Source organism: Astatotilapia calliptera, chromosome 2, assembly GCF_964374335.1.
Source record: "Astatotilapia calliptera chromosome 2, fAstCal68.1, whole genome shotgun sequence".
NCBI classification, from domain to species: domain Eukaryota; kingdom Metazoa; phylum Chordata; class Actinopteri; order Cichliformes; family Cichlidae; genus Astatotilapia; species Astatotilapia calliptera.
Window position 1 is genome coordinate 6,789,072 of NC_137423.1, and position 18,874 is coordinate 6,807,945.

General features: G+C 37.7%; 1 protein-coding gene across 4 annotated transcripts in view; it reads left to right on the forward strand.

The window, feature by feature from the left end:
- ldb2a (LIM domain binding 2a) overlaps nt 1-18,874 on the forward strand; it is a 110,732-nt gene that overhangs the window by 15,032 nt on the left and 76,826 nt on the right. For all 4 annotated transcript variants that reach the window (XM_026183047.2, XM_026183056.2, XM_080304782.1 and 1 more), the window contains exon 2: nt 10,013-10,115. In XM_026183047.2, coding sequence (XP_026038832.1) covers nt 10,013-10,115 — 103 coding nt within the window. The remainder of the gene's footprint in view (nt 1-10,012; nt 10,116-18,874) is intronic.

The window sequence follows — 18,874 nt, forward strand, 5'->3', positions numbered from 1 at the left end:
TGCCACGTGTGTAAATCTCTATGTACTTTATGGTAAACAAAAATGTTCTAAATATATTCGTTTATTTGCGTTTTGTATACTCATACTTGGCGTATTGTTGAGTGTTTCCACAGACAGTAAAACTTAGTGTCATCTGCCTATCAATCCTGTATGGACATTTCTTTATGCGAGCACTTAACCCACAGCTCTGTTGCTATTTACTGAGGATCCTCCCTATGCTGTCCCTCCAATCCTCTGGATATCCCACAAATCCCCGAGGTTCTGGCCCGTGCTGGTGATTTGTGGTTGGCTAGTGGGCAATTGACACATTGATAAATCCCCCGCAGATGAGGTGCGATCCGTTTGAATCAATAGAGCCTTATCGGCTGACGGCCGTCACGGCCGCATCCGTGTCAGTTCACCACGGGTCCCTCGGAGTGGGCCTGATTTGTACCATTTGACAACAAACATCGTCACGCCACGTGGTTTGTCAGAGAGTCCACGGGCATAATGAAGGCAGAACGCCGTCTGTCAGCAAACCGCATCAGACAGAAGACAGACAGTGAGAGGGAGGTGGATATGAAAGAAACTGGTGGAGATAATAAAAAAAAAAAGACTGATAGGATATTACAAGACGGAACAGTGCGGGCTTCTTTTTTCATAGTAAATATATGTCATTTACAATTTTATAACCTGCTACCAATCACAGCCTAAAAAAAAAAGCTCCTGACATTTCTTGCTGTACAACACTGAAAAGCTCCTCTGTGTACGGTTTTGCTTGAGCCAGAGGATTCATATGGTTTGTGTCCACTGGCCAGGCTTTAGCTGTTCTCCAGCCTGCCTGGCTTCGGTCCAACTTCTCCTCTGTCTTTAGATCCGAGCCAAACCTGGACGGTCCACAGCTTAGCCAGCCACGTTTCACAATTTGGCAGTGCACTGGCCAAAAGCTGCTCAAAAGCTCCAGTTTGGAGGATTAATGGTTACTGAGTCTAAATAGAACTTCTCATGGATATAATGGAAAAGTTTGAGCTACATTTAGCTTTATTAGCTAGCACTACTAGAAGTGTATTTAATTTAGAAAATAAGTGAGTTGGGGAAGAGCAATGAAACTGCCAAGTCCCATGGGTTGTATTGTTGTGAATTCCGAAACTAAATGCTGGTCATGCACATGAAATATGCTTGTTATTTTCAGATTCCTCTGTTGTCTGGGTGGGAGGCTTTTCAACAGAGACACAAGCTAAACCATATCATCTATGGCTGAACCCTGCTGGGCAGAGCAGAGCTAATGGAGACAAGACAATAGACACACCGCTGTCAACTCTGCTCTTTGTGAAATAAATGCTCTTTTTTTTTAGCGTGGTTGCAGGGCTGAGCCAAATATCAGTCGACTGCCAAAATGAACTATATTGAGTTAGAGCAGAAAATATTATTTTTTAAAAAGGTTCAGTTTGAGGGAAATCTTGAAAACAGAATGGCAAGGGAATTGTTTGAAAATATTAAAAGTAAAAGTGAGTTCACCATTGTGAAACGCAAAATTTAAGCCATTGTGAGTGAATTGCAGTTTTAACTCAGAAAGAGAAGTGAACTAACCTTCCTTTGCAAACCTGTGTAGTGTAAGGGGGATTTTAAGAAAGACGTTCTGTAAAACAGGGGAAGCTTAAGTGAAACACTCTTCATTAAAACAGTGAGAGGAGGCTTAATGAATATCGAGTCTCTAACACAGAGTGATGGGAGCCCTCAGGATGACAACACTCGAAAAATTATCTCCAACACTAAATCCAGGCAGTTTATGTCAAAATGGGGATCATGCTTTTATATTAAAATCCTCTTTTAGCCGTGGTTCAACAGTTCAAAGTTCAACAGAGTCTGTTCAGATGCGATGCTGCTTATTGTCTGCCACTAGAAAACATTAATTTGTGGAAATTAAAGGGTAAGGCGTATGATGTTCCCCATTTTTTCATAATGCGAACCAAAATCAGCATTGAATTTGGCTTAAAGCTTGATCATCTGTGCCACTGACAGTGGTGTGAAAGAAGACTTTAAAATACTCCATTCCAACACTCCAGTACCAAAGGTACTTAAGTAAATTACTCTGCAGGCAGTAGAAGGCACTGATGCAATGCTTTGTAAGTTCTATTTTAATGCTGCATTTGGTTTTAAGGTGAGATCATTTAGAAAAAATTTACACTTCTGGTTTGTTTAATGGTGCACGGTATTTTGGAAGCTGTCCAAAATATTTGTGTAAAATCTGAATTTACAAAGTATTTATAGCTAAAATGTTGTAAAGTACCAACTGTAATGTCCTTACAATTCAACTTTGGTTGTTTTCGTACATCTGCTTTATGGTGCAAATGATGTAATACTAATGTAAGACCAGCACACTGTTGTAGTGCCACTGAAAGCAATGTTATTGATACTGCTACATTTACCTTCTAAAAATGCCAACTCTTATAATACAAATACAAAAAAAAAAACCCATATTAATTTAGCTAAAGTGTAGAAGCATAAAAAAACTTATCATACCTCCTGCCACTAAAATAGTATTATTTGTTATATTGTTATATTTTTACGGTTATAGTTCTGTGATTTATCAGATTTGTTTTTGTGGTGGAGTGCAACTGGTGATTGTTTTTTACAATAATAATGATGATTGTTCACTCAGTTAAAATTCAGAATTTAGTCAGACTGTTTTGTTTAACAATTAATCCAACTTCCCCAAATGAACAGTTATTAAAAGAAAAAAGTAACAAAACTTCACATCTGAGAAGCTGATATTAAAACGTTTTGCATGGAAAAAAAAAAGCGTACATTACGATCAGAATTATCAGGATAGCTGCTGATTAATTTTCTTTCTGCTGTTTTGTTCCAACTGTGTTTTGGATAAGTTCATTGATTACATGAACTCTTCGTGGGTTCTGTAAGTACGTTACTAGCAAGTTATTAAGGAAATATGAGCAGTACTTGAAGTTTTTATTTTGACATGCACAGGTAAACAGCAGGATGAAATGGAATAGCATGTTTAAAACATGGCCTACTATATTTGCTTGGCTAATATCAAGAGTTAACAGTATTCCCTGTCAGGTGAGTGACATCACACATTTCTTTATGGTTTTATTCATTTTGGATAAAGGATTTTTATTTAGCGTTAAGTTTTATTTAAAAAAAATCAGCTCTGCATTTGATGATAAATATACATTTATTAAAGTAGCTGCATAGCATAATGCTAATTTATGCTACCTTCATTCTTAATAAACTATGCTATATTATATAAATTTATTTAAGATTTCATTTAGTGCAATTCAAAAGTCAGGTGACAGAAAATGAATAGGTAGCCATTAATTCATCATTTCCAAAGTAAAAGCACCAAACATTTTACGGTCCCAGCTTCTTAAACGCTGACTTGCTGACTGATGTGAGATCTTTGAGTCTCAGATATTATGGTAAGTTTATGCTCATTGAGTTACACGTGCATCGTGTTTTATTCATCACTAAGGCTTTTGTGAACCATCGCAAGAGTTAGACCATCATTCAGGCAGCAGTGCCTTAATATACATGAGACACACCACTGCACTGGTTGACATTTCCTTTATTATGATGAACACAGACCTCTTTGTTTTTTTTGTTTTTTTGTCACTCTTAAATATAACTTCCTGCTGCCTTCCACATATAAAAAGAGATTATTGATTTGATAATGTTTACATAAATTCTGTTCTGTTTATTAATATTGTTTCTAAGAAATTGAGCTATATATCACTCACATTTGTTTCACTATTTAAATATTGCTAAACTGACAGAATAGAACAGAACATAGAACAGGATAAGAGAATCAAGTTGCCCCCGAAGCATCCCTTAGTTGTGCTGCTATTTAATTTCAAGTGATATCTAAACAACCCTGTGTCTCGGAATTGCAATGAATGAGACTGCCATCTTTTTAAAATGCTGCAGTTATGTGTCCTTTATTTTTTGAATATATACTGAGCGATTAAAAACTTTAATTTTGCTTTTATGGTATTTTACTAGAGCTTCTCATATCTAGCATGTCTTTAAGCTAAGTTCTTAAAAACAGTGTACAGTGTAGTCCTTGAGCTCATGGCTTACAGCTCCAGAAAAGAATCACTGGGCTGTCTAAGATTTTATAAACTAGAAACTATATACATAAAATACATATATACATAAAAATGTAAACCATTGCTAGACATTTATGGGAGGCTTTCATAAGGTGTTTTAGATACATAAAGGCTAAAAACAGGTAATTTTAGCCTGTTGCTAGGTTGGTGCAAGGCAACATGAGGGCATCATAATATATCTTGCATAATTCAACTTTAGTGGATATAAAGTAACGTTACAGTTGTGAAAAAACAAGGATGCAATGCTTTTATAAGTTATTATATGTGCATGAATGCTAAAAGAATCATCAATTTTACCTTGTTGCTAGGAGATTGCTATGCAATAAAATGACATCATGATATATGATATAGTTAAGGATGTTCAGGGGCCTTACATGTACCTGTAAACAAAGTTTGGTTGCTCAACACCTAATGGTCTAGGAGGAGTTTGTGGACAGAGAAACAAATAAACACACAAAGACACAGACAGACCTGTTACACCTTGTTATAGTAAGATATAGGGATATATGGAGGCAGTTAATTCAGTGTCAAAACACATATGCACCCTTATGTTGCTTTTTTACAGTTTGTTTTAGTTAGTTTCATAAGCGTGTACTGTAGTTTTAGGATGGGTTTTTTTGCCCACAAAGGGGCAGGGGGCTCTTCCCAATAAAAGTGAGTTTTTCCTCCCTGCTTTTGCCAAGTGGTTGTTCATAGGGGACTGTGTGATTGTTGGGGGAACTCTCTCAATACTAAAGTGCCTAAATACCATTAAACTGAACTAAATTTAGTCGAGTTTTTGCCCAGTAAATTACAAAACTAAACCTGAACTAAAATAGTGCACTCTATTTTAACTCGGATAAAACAAAAGTGAATGCATCATTATGCTTTAATACTACATATAGCTGCTGTAAATCTGCCACAATGGCAGCTTGTTCTCTGAATAACATTATCATTTTTTTTTAATTTTTTTGTAAAAGTGTAAAAAATGAATGTGCAGAGCAGGATCTTTGAGAAGTGGTGAGCAAGTGTTGAGAGTGAGCATATTGTTCACCCTTCACTTGACTGTCAATCCCAGGAGTGCCCGCCCCCTCATGATACTGGATTATGGGTTGAACTCAATCTGAATGCTGAGTAGCACGAAAGGCGGTCTCCTTCTCTCTTTGTCTTTTTCTGCCTGGTGTGTGTCACTCTTCTCCGTCTGGCCCTCTGAAATAGATGTATTCACATGACACCACAAACATGCCGGCTGTTCACACCTGCTGATTCGCACAGTATGACACAGTCAGGCAGACACATGCACAGATGCACACGACAGCTCATGCACTTCATTCCCAGTGGCTAGTCAGCGGTGCGTGTTTGACCACCATATCTTCCAGTTCAAGCAAAGGCTTCTTTTTTTTTTTGAAAGAGAAGACTCAGTGTTGTCTGCTCATTCTCGCCAATGTAAAATACACACATTAGCTTCCATGCAACACATTCTATCCCAGTGATGCACTCAGGAAAAATCATGGACTTCATTCATATATCACTTTGTCTTACAGTTTTACGTTGAAAGTGACTGATGTATTTTAGCACTGGCCGAGTGTAAACAATTACTCTGATTGACCCAATGGGAGAGCTGTAATTACAAGTCAATGGTTTCCTGTCAAAGTTGATGGTTCTGGCACAGCTGGTGCAGTTTTTAATGAAACCTGCAGCACTAACATTTAGTACATTTGTATCAATGTTGAGAGGTCCTTGTAAAACTTACATTAAAATGTTCCTTTCATTTTTAAAATAATTCAATTAACTTTTTTCTAATTATTTTAAAAAAAGGCAAAATATTTGCAGCCTCCAGCTTTTCAGTGTAAAGAAAGACATTTGGGACTTGCATAGATTTAGATTTTGGGGAATAAGCAGTAGTAGGTATGCCCCCAATAAATGCATGACAAAAGTAGAGGACTTTTATTTGTGGTTATGATGTTACTCTGAAACATTATGATGCCCCCAACAGGGGCAGATATTTATTCTGCAGTAGTGGGTCTTTCTATACCTCTGAAAATATATGAAAGTAAGATAGTAAGAGTCTGAAGGGAAAAGGAGGTCCAGGACTTGGCCTCTCATTCTCTAACGTATTCTCAGTAAAGAAGTGGTTGGATGTGGTGGTGTTAGCTAGATCGTTAACTTCAAGCTCACTTGATTTATTAATAGGGTTAATAAATCAAAGTAATAGACATTTTATTAAGGCAAGCAGATACTATTTATGGAATTAAAGATAACATTCCCAAGTTAAACACACACAACATGACATGAAAAGTAAGGCATGCCTGTTGATTCAGCACATAAAAATTGTCTAGGGAGTAAATATTCCAGAAGAATGTGGAAAGCCTTACAGGATTACTGTAAATTCAGTTTTCTTTTACGTGTCACCTGGTGCCTGATTTTTGCGTTTGAAGACTTAATAGTGGTTGCTGAGAAACTGGGATTGTTAATTTACTCTTAATGGAACAAATTTTAGATGGTTTAAGACCATAAAGGATTAATTATATTTTATCAGTGTTTCCACCAATATCTGTTAGTGATGTTGTTATTTGAACAAAAGTGGAGGCTTCTCCTTGAAAAACTGTTGAATTATAGAAGAAGGTGAAGAGGGGAAAGGCGGTTGGTCCAGGTGGAGGTATGAAGATGTCCAGGAGTAAGAGCAGTGGATTGTTTAACACAATCTAAGAGACTGAGAGGACTCTGAGAAATGGAGGGATAAAGTTGATAAAGATATGGGAAAGAGTTGTTGAAGTTACGTTAAGGAGAGAGGTGACGATCAGCGAGCAGCTTGGCTTCATGCAGAGAAAGAGCACCACAGATGCGATTTTTGCTTTGAGAGTGTTGATGGAGAAGTATAGAGAAGGTCAGGATGAGTTGCACTGTGTCTTAGTGGGTCTAGAAAAAGCATATGATAGCATACAAAGAAGATTTAATTATTACAGTAATGTTAGGTCTTTTTTTGTGTATAAATCAGGTTCACTGGGGTGTAGTTTTGCAATAATTTATTAAAAAATATTTTTATTATATTAAGAGTTCAGCTTTTCTTAACCTTTGATAAGTGGTAAGTCTTAGTGTTCCGAAATGCATGGCTCATAAGTGTTAGTACTCCACTCCACTGAAAGTATTTTATTGTGTAGTCTCAGTTCAGCCTGTAGCCAGCTCAGCTGATTGGTTGGCCATCCAAAAGACCTCCCCACAAACTCATGATCACCTATTGATTGACCTGCTGCATGAGGGTTAGCTTCAGGTCCTCCACACCACATGTCTCTCTCTTTGCATCAGATACACTGCGTATGAGCAGCGCTGACCTGTGGGGCGCTCCAGTCACCTCTTATTGGGCTTGACACTGCTCGATGGTGACAACGCTAATTGTCAACATCTGGGAAGTGCTTGCCATCCCTCAGCCCGGCGCAGAATGAAACGTGGTGATCTGTCATAACGTGTCAGAGGAAATTAGCATCAATTGGACGTCGGTATGTGGAAGAGGGAGGGGGACAGGAGTGGAGGATGCCCAGCCGACATTATCAGGGCTTTTTGTGAGGAGGGGGAAGAGGGCAAATGGCTGTTAGAGGAGTAATTTCAGGGCAAAGAGATTTGCATGATTGTGTTTCTTCACAGATTCACTGTGGGAAAATAAATTCTATTGCAGTTACAACAGAAAGGGATAACACTACTGCTGTTACTAATGATTGTAATATTAATACTAACACTAATAGTTACTCTAATTCTAATACAAGTACACTACTAAGCATAAGTCTTTTATATTTTGCTTCCAAGGAGCCTGACTTTATTGTATTTTTTTTTTACGTGGTCTTGAGCAATAGCTCTCCAGACTTTCTGAAGGTCCTTCCAAGGTTTTAATATATTTTATATTAATTTTTATATTAATTTTGTTCCAATTTCTTAAAAAATGCACCAAACAAGGGTGGCTGGCAAGCAAGAATTGCTAAGAAAGGAAACGGGGAGAAAAGCCTGAGGTATGCCAAATTTCACAAGAACTGTACTGAAAATCGGTGGGAACAGATCCTAGGGAGCGATGAATTCAAATGTGAAATTTTTTGTGTCTAATTGTCGTCAGTATGTACAACATGGAGTGTCTAACACGTTGGAGGCTTTATCATGGTTTCCGCCAGCGGTGTTGGGGGTCAAGACTGATGGAACTATAAACACGGAAAAGATTTTGAATATGATTTAGAAAGCGTTTGACTGGCACTGGCTTCGTTTTTCAATATGACAATGATTCCAAACACACTGCAGGTGCAGTAAAAACATACCTGATTAAAACTATAAAATGGAACACTATCAGTCATGGATTGGCCTTCCCAGAACCTGGCCCTCAACATTATTGAAGCAGCGTGGCATCACGTCAATAGGGAATAGAACTATGGGGCGATCGTGGCTCAAGAGTTGGGCGTTCGTCTTGGAATCGGAAGGTTGCCGGTTCGAGCCCCGGCTCCGATAGTCTCTGCCGTTGTATCCTTGGGCAAGACACTTTACCCGTTGCCTACTGGTGGTGGTCAGAGGGCCTGGTGGTGCCAGTGTCCGGCAGCCTCGCCTCTGTCAGTGCACCCCAGGGCGGCTGTGGCTACACTGAAGCTTGCACTCACCAGTGTGTGAATGATTGTGTATAGTATAGGGGTCCTTAGGACCAAGTAAAGCGCTATACAAATCCAGACCATTTAACTAAAGGCATCTGGCATCCAAAGAAAAGCCTTGGGATGCTCAAGAAGCCTGGAAAACTGTCCCTAAGGAATACCTTGAAAAATTACAAGAAAACCTGCCAAAGCGAATTAAGGCTGTGTTGACAAATATAGGTAGTCATACAAAATATTGACTTTGCAAACTCCATTTGCACCTTTCAATGCTTCTATTAGTATATTAATATTAATGCTTTTTAAAAAAAAGCATCACTGCTTAAGCTACTACTAATAGTACTTTTTTAAACAATCATTATGTGATTGTAATTACTAGTGATACTGTTATTATGATTGTTGGCCTGCTGCTACTGTATCCATTACTGTTACTGTTACTTAATACTAAGAGGTTAACTGTTTTAAGTAAATCACTTACGTTTGTTTATTCATATATTTAAAAGAGTAATTTAAAATATCCACCTAATATATTAATATTGTCAGCAGTGTTCTTATGGCCAACTTATCGTGACCTGCTGTGAAAGTTGAAAAGAGAAGTTGATCTTAAAGCTGTTACACTTCAGCTTGTAATTCAGACTTGGAGAAGCCTCAGGCAGGGCTCTCCCAAAGTGCTTGCTTAAGAAAAGCAAAGAGTGTTACCATATTTTGGCTTCACATCAACTTGTGTTAAATTCTCAGGCCATCACATCTCATCTTTTAGAATTGTCTTTTGTTTTGGTAAAGAAGCATTCCTGACTTCTATTTTATTCCCATATTTTTAACTTTTCCATTCTTGATCCACACTGTAATGTGTTGTATTTAAACCATTTTACAGCCCAAACTGTAAACTTTCATAAAGCTTCTGAGTTTCATTTGAATGAATACAGTAAGGGGAACTCTCATGAATTCACATGTGATAAAAAACAAACTAGATTCGTGTTTATCTTGTCTCATGGAAAAGCCCGCATTGTCACAATATCTTTGTCTTATCAGAATAAATCAATATTGAATTTATGTAAAAAAATGCAATAGCACAAGCACAACAACCGGGATAAAGGAAATTCACTGGGTTATTAAATAGTAGAAGAAAATGAAGAATTTCATACCCAACTGAAGCAACACGTGGGCCATTGAAAACACAAGATTTCACACAGTACATCAGGTGGTGATGACCTTAAATCTGTGGCTGTTGTTAAAAACTGTTAAACAGTATTTTCAAATGGGCAGGAAGTGGTATACCTGTCTTTATGACCTTTGACTTTGTTTATTCAGGAAAGCGACAGTTTGTGGTGGGATGCCTTTGCGACAGAGTTTTTTGAAGAGGATGCCACTCTCACGCTTTCCTTCTGCCTCGAAGATGGACCAAAGAGATACAGTAAGAACACACACAATCATCTCATTTCTTCTATTCAAAAACTCCTTTGTTAATAACCACTGATTATCCACATACCTCAATTAGTAGGTGCCAACTGAATATTTTAATTATGTTGTATTTTAAGTAAAAAGCATTTATTTGTGACAGTTCTGTCTGCACATTGGGTTTTTTTTTAAACTTGTTAGGTCATTTTTAAGTGAACAGCCTTTTCTGAAGTCACTCACTACTCTCTGAGCAACACTGTAGTCTATTATGCTAAAATGACATTTAAGGTACTAAAAATCATAATTTTTATCACATTTTCAGACTAGAAATCTGGATATAAATACAATGTTCATGGAATAAAAGAAATAATACGCAGTGTTCTTTGGGAAAACCCATAAACTCAATGTATGGCTTAGCTACTGTGACATCACCCATCATCAGTGATTTTGTGAAATTTTGTTTTGAAGTTGAACTTTTTTTTTTCATAACCATGTTGGCGCTGTGGATTTTTTTTTTTAAATTGGACATCACAACTGAGGAGTGGATCTGAATAAGAAACCAAGGTTAGTCCTTGGTTATACAGTAAGGTGGGCAGTCACAACATAGTCATGCCCTAAAACAATGGTCCCCAACCCCCGGGCCACGGACCGGTATGGGTCCGTGAATCGTTTGGTATTGGCCCGAGTTGAGGCTCGGGTGTGAAATTTCTGGTTTTCAGGGTTTTTATCGTTAACTCTGTTTCCCTGGGTCTTTTCCTGTGTTGTAGTGGTGTGTCTTATTTTGAAAGAAATATTTAAGCGTTACCATAGCGACTAGAGCACATTAAGGGGCAGAGAGGAGGACGTTACTCTCAATGTTTTTGGCGCATTTCAGGAGGACGCTGCTAATAAAGTTACACAATTACACAGTGAATTTGTGTTTGTTATTATATTTACAAAATACCACAGTTTTTGTCTTGGTAATATCATTTTATTTGTTGTATTTATCTGCGACACCTTAAAGGCTGGTCTGTGAAAATTTTGTTTGACATTAAACCGGTCCGTGGCGCAAAAAAGGTTGGGGACCGCTGCCCTAAAACAATGATGCCAAAAATGCAGACCACAGCCCTCTAGTGGTCCTTGACGGCACTGCAGTAACATCTAATTGAAATCACAATAAAGTGTTTAAAGTAAAAAAAATATTAAAAATATATTTTTTAAAAAGTCACATGAAATGTGTTATTCGCAATTATGGTGGCTAACACGTGCTGCTGAAGAAGCCTAAGTTTATATGTATTGCTGGAATTTTTCAAGTGTGGGTCCAGAACACCAAATAGTTTTGTGTCTTGATTAATGATGTAATTAAGTAGGACCACAAAATATTTTCAGGAAGAGTTCAAAATGGACCTTTACATTGTGAAGTTTGGGAATGGCTACCCTGATTTATTGTTTATGTTGAGCTTAAATGGGAGTGTAATTAAAGAGCTAAAGATTCTATATACTCAAACCTAGTGATTAAGACCTATAACTCATCAGCAAAGTGTTTATTGAGATATTTACACAAATGAGAAGTGGGGCAGTTTGTTGTAAATCTTTATAGGATCAGACTATAAAGATCAGCAAGAGTCACCCCCTACTGGCTATAAGAAAGAATGCGTATATAAGCCTATTTATTACTGGCTTCCTCTTTAGATATCTACATCTGTAACTATCTTGCTGTATGTTCAAAACCATTAAATTCATAAGGGGCATTCTCTTAAAACAACCTGTTTTCAAGGGTCTTAAACCACCACTCTGTGTCCTCTCAAGGCATGTTTGTAAGTGGCTGAGCAACACAACTTGCCATTTCTTTTTTTTTTTTTCTTCTTTTTTTTTTTATTGAAAACTTCCACCTACACATACTCAGACACATACTCAGACATTGTTCATCATTTCTGGGACTGACTTTGTGCTCAAATGGGAAAAAAAGTTGTAGACTACTTCCACTTTGCTTTAACCTACTACATCTTCTTTCAGTTAAGTTATTGATTTCCTGAATTTCCCAAAATGCCTTCATAACAGCTCTTAGGGAAAAAAAATGTGTGAACTTCTTCAGTTAGCGAGTCAGACATTTCCAGTAAAGCTTTGTAACCACTGAGTCAACCATTTCTGCATTCGGCTACACCGAGGCACTGACAGCAAGAAAATTGGTATCTCTTCTTCTTCTAACAATAGGTTTTTCTCTGCATGTGATTGCCGAACATTGGTGCAACATCACATGTAACTACTGGTAACCTCTTTCTGAAACTTTCATCACAGGCTTGCGTTGTGGGTTGCACTTTTTAAATAAAGATGCAAGCATAAACCGCAGTCTCGAAAATAGACAAATAATGGTCATGTCTGTCTTGTGAAGACACAAAACAGCTGCTTTTGTATAAGATCATAGTCGTGGGGCTTTGTGACAGCTTGGTACTTTTTACCTAGAAGGATGCAGAAGAAAATGATACCATGTCTGCTTTACTTCCAATAGGTTTGAGAAGTTAAAGGAGTCATATTGGTCTTCAGATAGAAAATGTCTTGTTCATTTACTGCAGTGTTAGAGGACCAGTATTTTGTGCACTTCAAGGTTTCGGTGGACACACATCTCTCTGGAAAATACTTGGTGCTTAAGGGGGAAAAAACATAAGTAGATTAAAAAAAATATCCAGTCGTGGAGTTTAAATTTCAGTTTTTTTTACCTTACTGACAGTGAGCTTAAACTAAAGGTTTGGCCTAAATAGAAACACAGTAGGTTGTTAATTTGACAAATTACCCCTCTGATTTGCTTCTTCTCTGAAGCCATGGCTGCTGGAAACCAGTAGGTGTTGCTATGCATGTAGTCAACCACTATACCAGAATAAAACAGGATTTCTTGAAAACATAATTACAACTGTCCTCAGAATATCAAGGAGAATCCCTTGTTTCTTTATTAAAAGAACACTGAGGACATCTTTTAAAGAAAACTTATGAATTAACACAGAGAAAAAAACACCTTTGGCACCACTTTGATGCCTTATACTCTTAGAGCTGTTTGCATGCTGTAGGCTGCTCATTGAGTTGATTACATATTATTCCTGTAAGGGAAATCAATCAGAGTTTAACAAATGCAGACATACACGTTCGCACTGAGAGGTAGATAGAAAGAGCAATACCAATCTCATGGGCGTTTAGTATGAAGATGGAGGCCAGAGGGTATTATCTAATATGGAACAGGTAGATTGACTCTAAAGCAAAGTTAGCAACATGTTGAATCTAGTTTGTTTAATCCACACACAAAACGAAATGAAGAAATTGCCATTTTAGGAGCGGCTATTAGAATGAACAAATTGCCAGCTAGTGGAGGTGCCGCATAGAAGTTATGGTTGGTTAAAACTGTTTCTCAAGAAGTAGCTAAGCAAATCAGTTAAAAGAAAATGGCTAAAGATTGAGCTGTAGAGGTGCTAGGAGGAATATTTCATAACTTAAGAGAGAGCCAGCCTTGCTGCTTCCCCCTGTTTTTCATTTCTTTTTTGTAAGTCAGTGCCAAGAATATCTCGGTAGCATCCCTTCTGTAGTTATTCATCCAGAGATACAGAAAGAGCTGCAGTGATTAGTTGATCAACAAAAAGGAAATCTCAGGTCATCACTATCTCACTATTTTGATAATTAAAGATTTAAAAAATAATGTGAGTAATCCTTTGAGAAGAAAATATGAATATTTTTGACTTTTCATGAAGGCAGAACTCAACGAATAAGGACCCTGTTAGTGAGAAGTTATAAATAGCACTTTTGACAATTTTGGGCCATTTTTTAAACATTTTAATTAATCTGGTGACTGAAAATTTGATGAGAGGGTTGATTTCTAATGGAAATATTTTTTTACCTTGGGTTGTACAAGCAAATAATGTGTTTAATTACACATTTTGCTTACACTTTTGCATAGCTGAGCCAAGTTTAAACTCCAGCACAGACAATAAAGACAGGAGTGTGATATCAGCCATCTCCTTTTTTGTAAAGAAGGCCAGTTAGTGCATTCCCCAACTGCTCCTTTAAGGTTTGCAGGGCTTTGGGTTTCTAAATAGTTGGTATTGTATTGTACGCTTTCAACTCCTGAAAATAGACCGCTGCTGTAGTATGTGGTTTTCTGCAGCAAATGACAGAGCACAGGCTTTTACTGAGTTTGTGATATTGTCCCCTCCATCTCATCTGCATAGGTTTGTATTTTGATATCTGAAACATATTGAATATCACACAGACATAGATAAGGACGTGGTGCTCTAAAATGAGGCGATGTGTGTGTAGCGTCTGCTGGGTTTGTGTGTGTGATGCAGCTTAGTTATGGAAGAGGAGGAGGGGAGAGGAGAGACGGCAATGGAGGATTGTTGTGAGCTGGGCCCTGGTTTGCTTTTCAAATGTAAAAATAAAAATCCCCATTGGTGTAGAGACGGTAACCTTGTTCCCCCGGGAACGGGAGGCTTAACACCATGGCGATGATGACTCACCGTCCGTTTCAAGCCTTCCTCGATTCACATTCAGGTGCTCTAAGTTACACACAGCGAAATACATCATCGAGGAACAATCCACCAACCTTACACGTACCAAGCAACAGATCCGATTCTAAAGAATAACAATGAATCTGAAAGAGATGTGGCTGTCTCGCTCAGCTTTGCACTGGCACCTATGCATTGTATACATAAAAACACAGCATAATGCATCATATAGCAGTACTTGTAGTCATATATATTCCAGTTAGCTACTTTGTCCACTGCTCAGTACTGTAGTTATTTTTAGCAACAGCTCTTGAACTGCTTACAATGACTCAGCAGGTAGGAGGACGGAAGTGCCTTGCTTAAGGCAACTTAAATATTTGTTTAGGGAGAAGTTCCTGTTGGATAACTTGAAAACTGCAGTAACTTGTTACTTTATATAATGACTGCTGTTTAAAAGTTACACTGTTTCCTTTTTGCATTACCAAAAACGTCTACAAATTTGCAATTTTTTGTGCATATTGATGTCTCTGTACAGCTTTTGGCTAGCTAAACTTTAAGCTAGCTGTCTGTTTCGTACTTAAAGCACCCTTGTTTTTTTTCATTAAGCTGCTGTCCTAGATTTTTCTTTGCAGCTGACTTACACTTTTCTCACCAGATCGCCATTTGCATTCAATTTTGTGAAAAGCTATATTTTAACCTAAACTGTGATATTTTCTTGACACAAACCAAGTACTTTTGATGCTTAAATCTAACCAAACATTCAAGTGAAAACAAAATTAGGTAGCCATTAAAAGAGGAACTTTAAATGGCCCACACAAAAATCAGGTCTAAAATAAGGTCAGTTTATGCCACCTACTTCTTTTCATGAAACCTTCAATGGGCTGTTTCAGACACTGGGAACCAGTGACTGATATTGCTTGGCTGGGTGACTCACCCATTTTGTCAAAGCTGCCGGCGTGGCTCGTTTATATGCAAAGTGTTCTTTGGTGTCTGTAGCTTGATGCACCAGGTTTTGGCATGATTGAGATCGTACTCCCACCTTGTCTGTTTTCAGTGCAAGGGATTACTACTATGAAGGATCATATTTAACCCAAAAACCACAATCATTTCCTTACTGTAACCAAGTAGATTTTGGTGCCAAAACCTGTGAAAGTGGGTTAAAATGAAACCAAGTGAAAATCAAACACATCTGCAAGTGAAAAAAAAGACCCAATGGCACATTAACCTCAGTCTACTGCCTGAAAAACTTACAGTGCCACTACTGTCGCTCTAACTTTGTGCTGCCGACTTTCTGTGTCTTTGAACCGGTGCCATTATCTTTCAGCTGCCAGTACAGCTACATCCTCCATCCTTTTGCTTTTAGATTGTACTGTTGGCATCTCAGAAATTGAAGCTCAACGTGCTGTTGGGCTCATTGTTAGTCATTCAGCACAAGCGCGTCAGCTAACTGCCTAACATATAAAATGTAAATGTGACCCCCGATGTGGCCTTACTCTGAAATCCTCTCCCAGCTTCCAGCAATGTGAGAAAGCGCTGATATATGGTGTTATTGTCATGCAGGTCAGAACAACACTGACCAGTGGAGATGCGAGTGTGTAGGAAGTGGAGAACGGTTAGCGGTGGTTAAAGGGGCATGCATACATGTTGCAAGAGTGAGAGAGACACAAAAGGTTATAACATTTAGCACAGTGGAACAGCATCTCCTCTGACAGAAATATTCTGAGTAGAACAAAATGTTTTTAAGCTAAGTTCTTAGCATTATCTTTGATAGATTTAAATCATAAGGCTAGAGATCTTATCTTTTTTCCCCTCATGACATTTATACAATGAAACGAGAATATATGGACCTATAAAGATTAAACATGTTAAGCAAATGAAAAGGACAAGTCTTGACATTTGTGTTTTATTAAACAGCTTCTGCTTGTAAAGCACACATGCTTATGTTTGAGATGACGTTCATTAAACTGTTTATGTATTATTCCATTAAAACAGTCCCAATATGTTTATTTTTCATTTTCTGCGTAACGTATGGAGGTATAAACACAAAAACTCCCGTCCTCGTTGAAATGGAATCATATTTGTTTGAGTCATGCAATAGCTTATGCGATAATTACAAGGAAACAATCATTTCACTCCATTCTGGGGTGCTCTAATTTCATAACGTTCAGCGGAGGAAAAATTAGAAAAGCTAATTTACCTAATCTGTTTTTTATTATTGCATGGACCTGCGTTCAGGTGTTTTGTAACTCGTCTCCAGCTGGTGTTCATTGTGGCTTCTCAGAGGAAATGGCTCATATTGGATGTGCTTGCGTGTTAATTGTTGGAGGACAAACGGTAATAGATTTGTATCCTCCTTGAGCCCTCTCTGCTCTATGCGATGCTCCAAAATCAGTTCTGACCTTTAACTGGAATTGAAACAATTAGTTATTGATTAAGTACTCAATCTAAAGAAAATTGATCTTCAACTTTGTCAGTTTGGTAATTAATTAGTCATTTATTATAAAAAAAATAAAAATAAAAAATAAACATTTGCACCTCCCTGCTTCTTAATTTACTTTTCTGTTAATTATCTTTGTAAAAATATACATTTTGGGTGGTTTGGGACTGCTGATAGGACAAAGCAGAAATATAGACATATTTTATGGATTAATAATAAAAACAAAAAAGTAATCGGCAGTTGAAACCATGATCCAAAAATTCCAAACATTTACAGTTTTTACCTTTGGCTGTACGAACTTGTGAAGGGCACAGTTTTCTCCACATTTCTGCTTAAAAGGTCACAAACCATCTTCGACTGGTTCTATCATTAAAGGAAAAAGTAGCCTCAGTCTGTGTTAGGCATGTGTTATTTAAACAGTATAGAACATCCAGAGTTATTTTGCCTGCTAATATATCTCTTATAGATTTTTTTACACTTTTATGGTGCTGTCCATTGCCATTGCTGCTCTTTGATTGGGTTTTCACTGAAGTGTTTTGAGGATTTGTTTTTTCCCCCCGTTGGATTTCATTGTAAATCGAATGCCTTTATTACTAACAACAGTCAGCAATTCAAGCAATTTGAAGATGCGTTTTTGAGTATTTTTTGACACTTTTGAGCAGTGGTTCGCAAGCTTTTTCAGCAATCCCCCACTTTTTTCCAAGCTGTAACCAAAAAAAGAGAAAAAAGAAAAAATAGGATCCAGCGTGGTAGCATCAGCAGCAGATCAACAGGTTAAATCAGCTGCAAGTCAATGAATGTTCATTTAACCAGCTGGTTGGCTGGTCAATTCCCAGATTTAACTAGTAGTTTCTTAACCAAACCATATCTAGAGACTGACCTAGAAAACCTTAAACTAATGGTTTGCTTGCTGGTGAAATGGTGGAGAATTTAAAGTCACAATATGTGGCTGTTTTCTTAAAAATTATTCCCCACTTTGTGTCATTAACGAAAAGCAAACAGGATTGTCTGTTGCTTCTAATTGTGATCTACATGTATCAGGAACAATAAGCATGACAGACGACAACATAAGCAGCTTATCCAGACAGATTGCATTATTTCTTCCCTCGCCTTGTTCTTGCAAAGATCTGAAGAGCACTAAATGTGAGGAGTGAGAATTCGCAGCCTCGGATATGCCATTATAGTTTATAGTTTGGACATAAAACTTAACAACATCTTGTATTGCCATGACAGCATATTGCTTTTGATATAAGTTAATATTTTTAATATGTTCTTCTTGGCGTCGTATTTTATCTTTGGACTGAGCGTTTTGGTGCACATTTGTGCACCCTTGTATGTGTGTAAAACAATTCTCAACCGGTGCAGGCCAATTACTGTTTTCTACAGTACACCGAATATTCAGAACCTCTATCTAATTATACTCTCAATTGCTGTGGCCTTAACATTCGCCCCAGTACCTTGTCTGGCTCTGCAATCTATGAGGCATCTGATGAAAGCTGCACTCCATGATGCAATCAAAGAGCAAGGCTCATTTTAGAAGTAGTTCAAACAAGAGAAGGAAAAGTCTGCATGTTTAGTGGGTTGGTTCAAGGCAAACTGCAAAAGTGATTCACAACGCATTTACAATTCATCTAGTTATTCTTGCATTGCAGCACGCAATAATTGCAGCGATAAAATGACCACAGCTAATAATCTTTAAGCAAGCATGAGGACATAATGAGGAGGAAGAAAACACGGGGAAACTGTTTTAATACTCTTGCCTCTGCCGTGAAGTAAACTTAATAAGGAGCTCACTTGGTGCTATGAATTAAAAGTGGCAAACTTTTAATCAATAACCAGATTGCGTACGGTTGGAAATGTGATAATGATCAG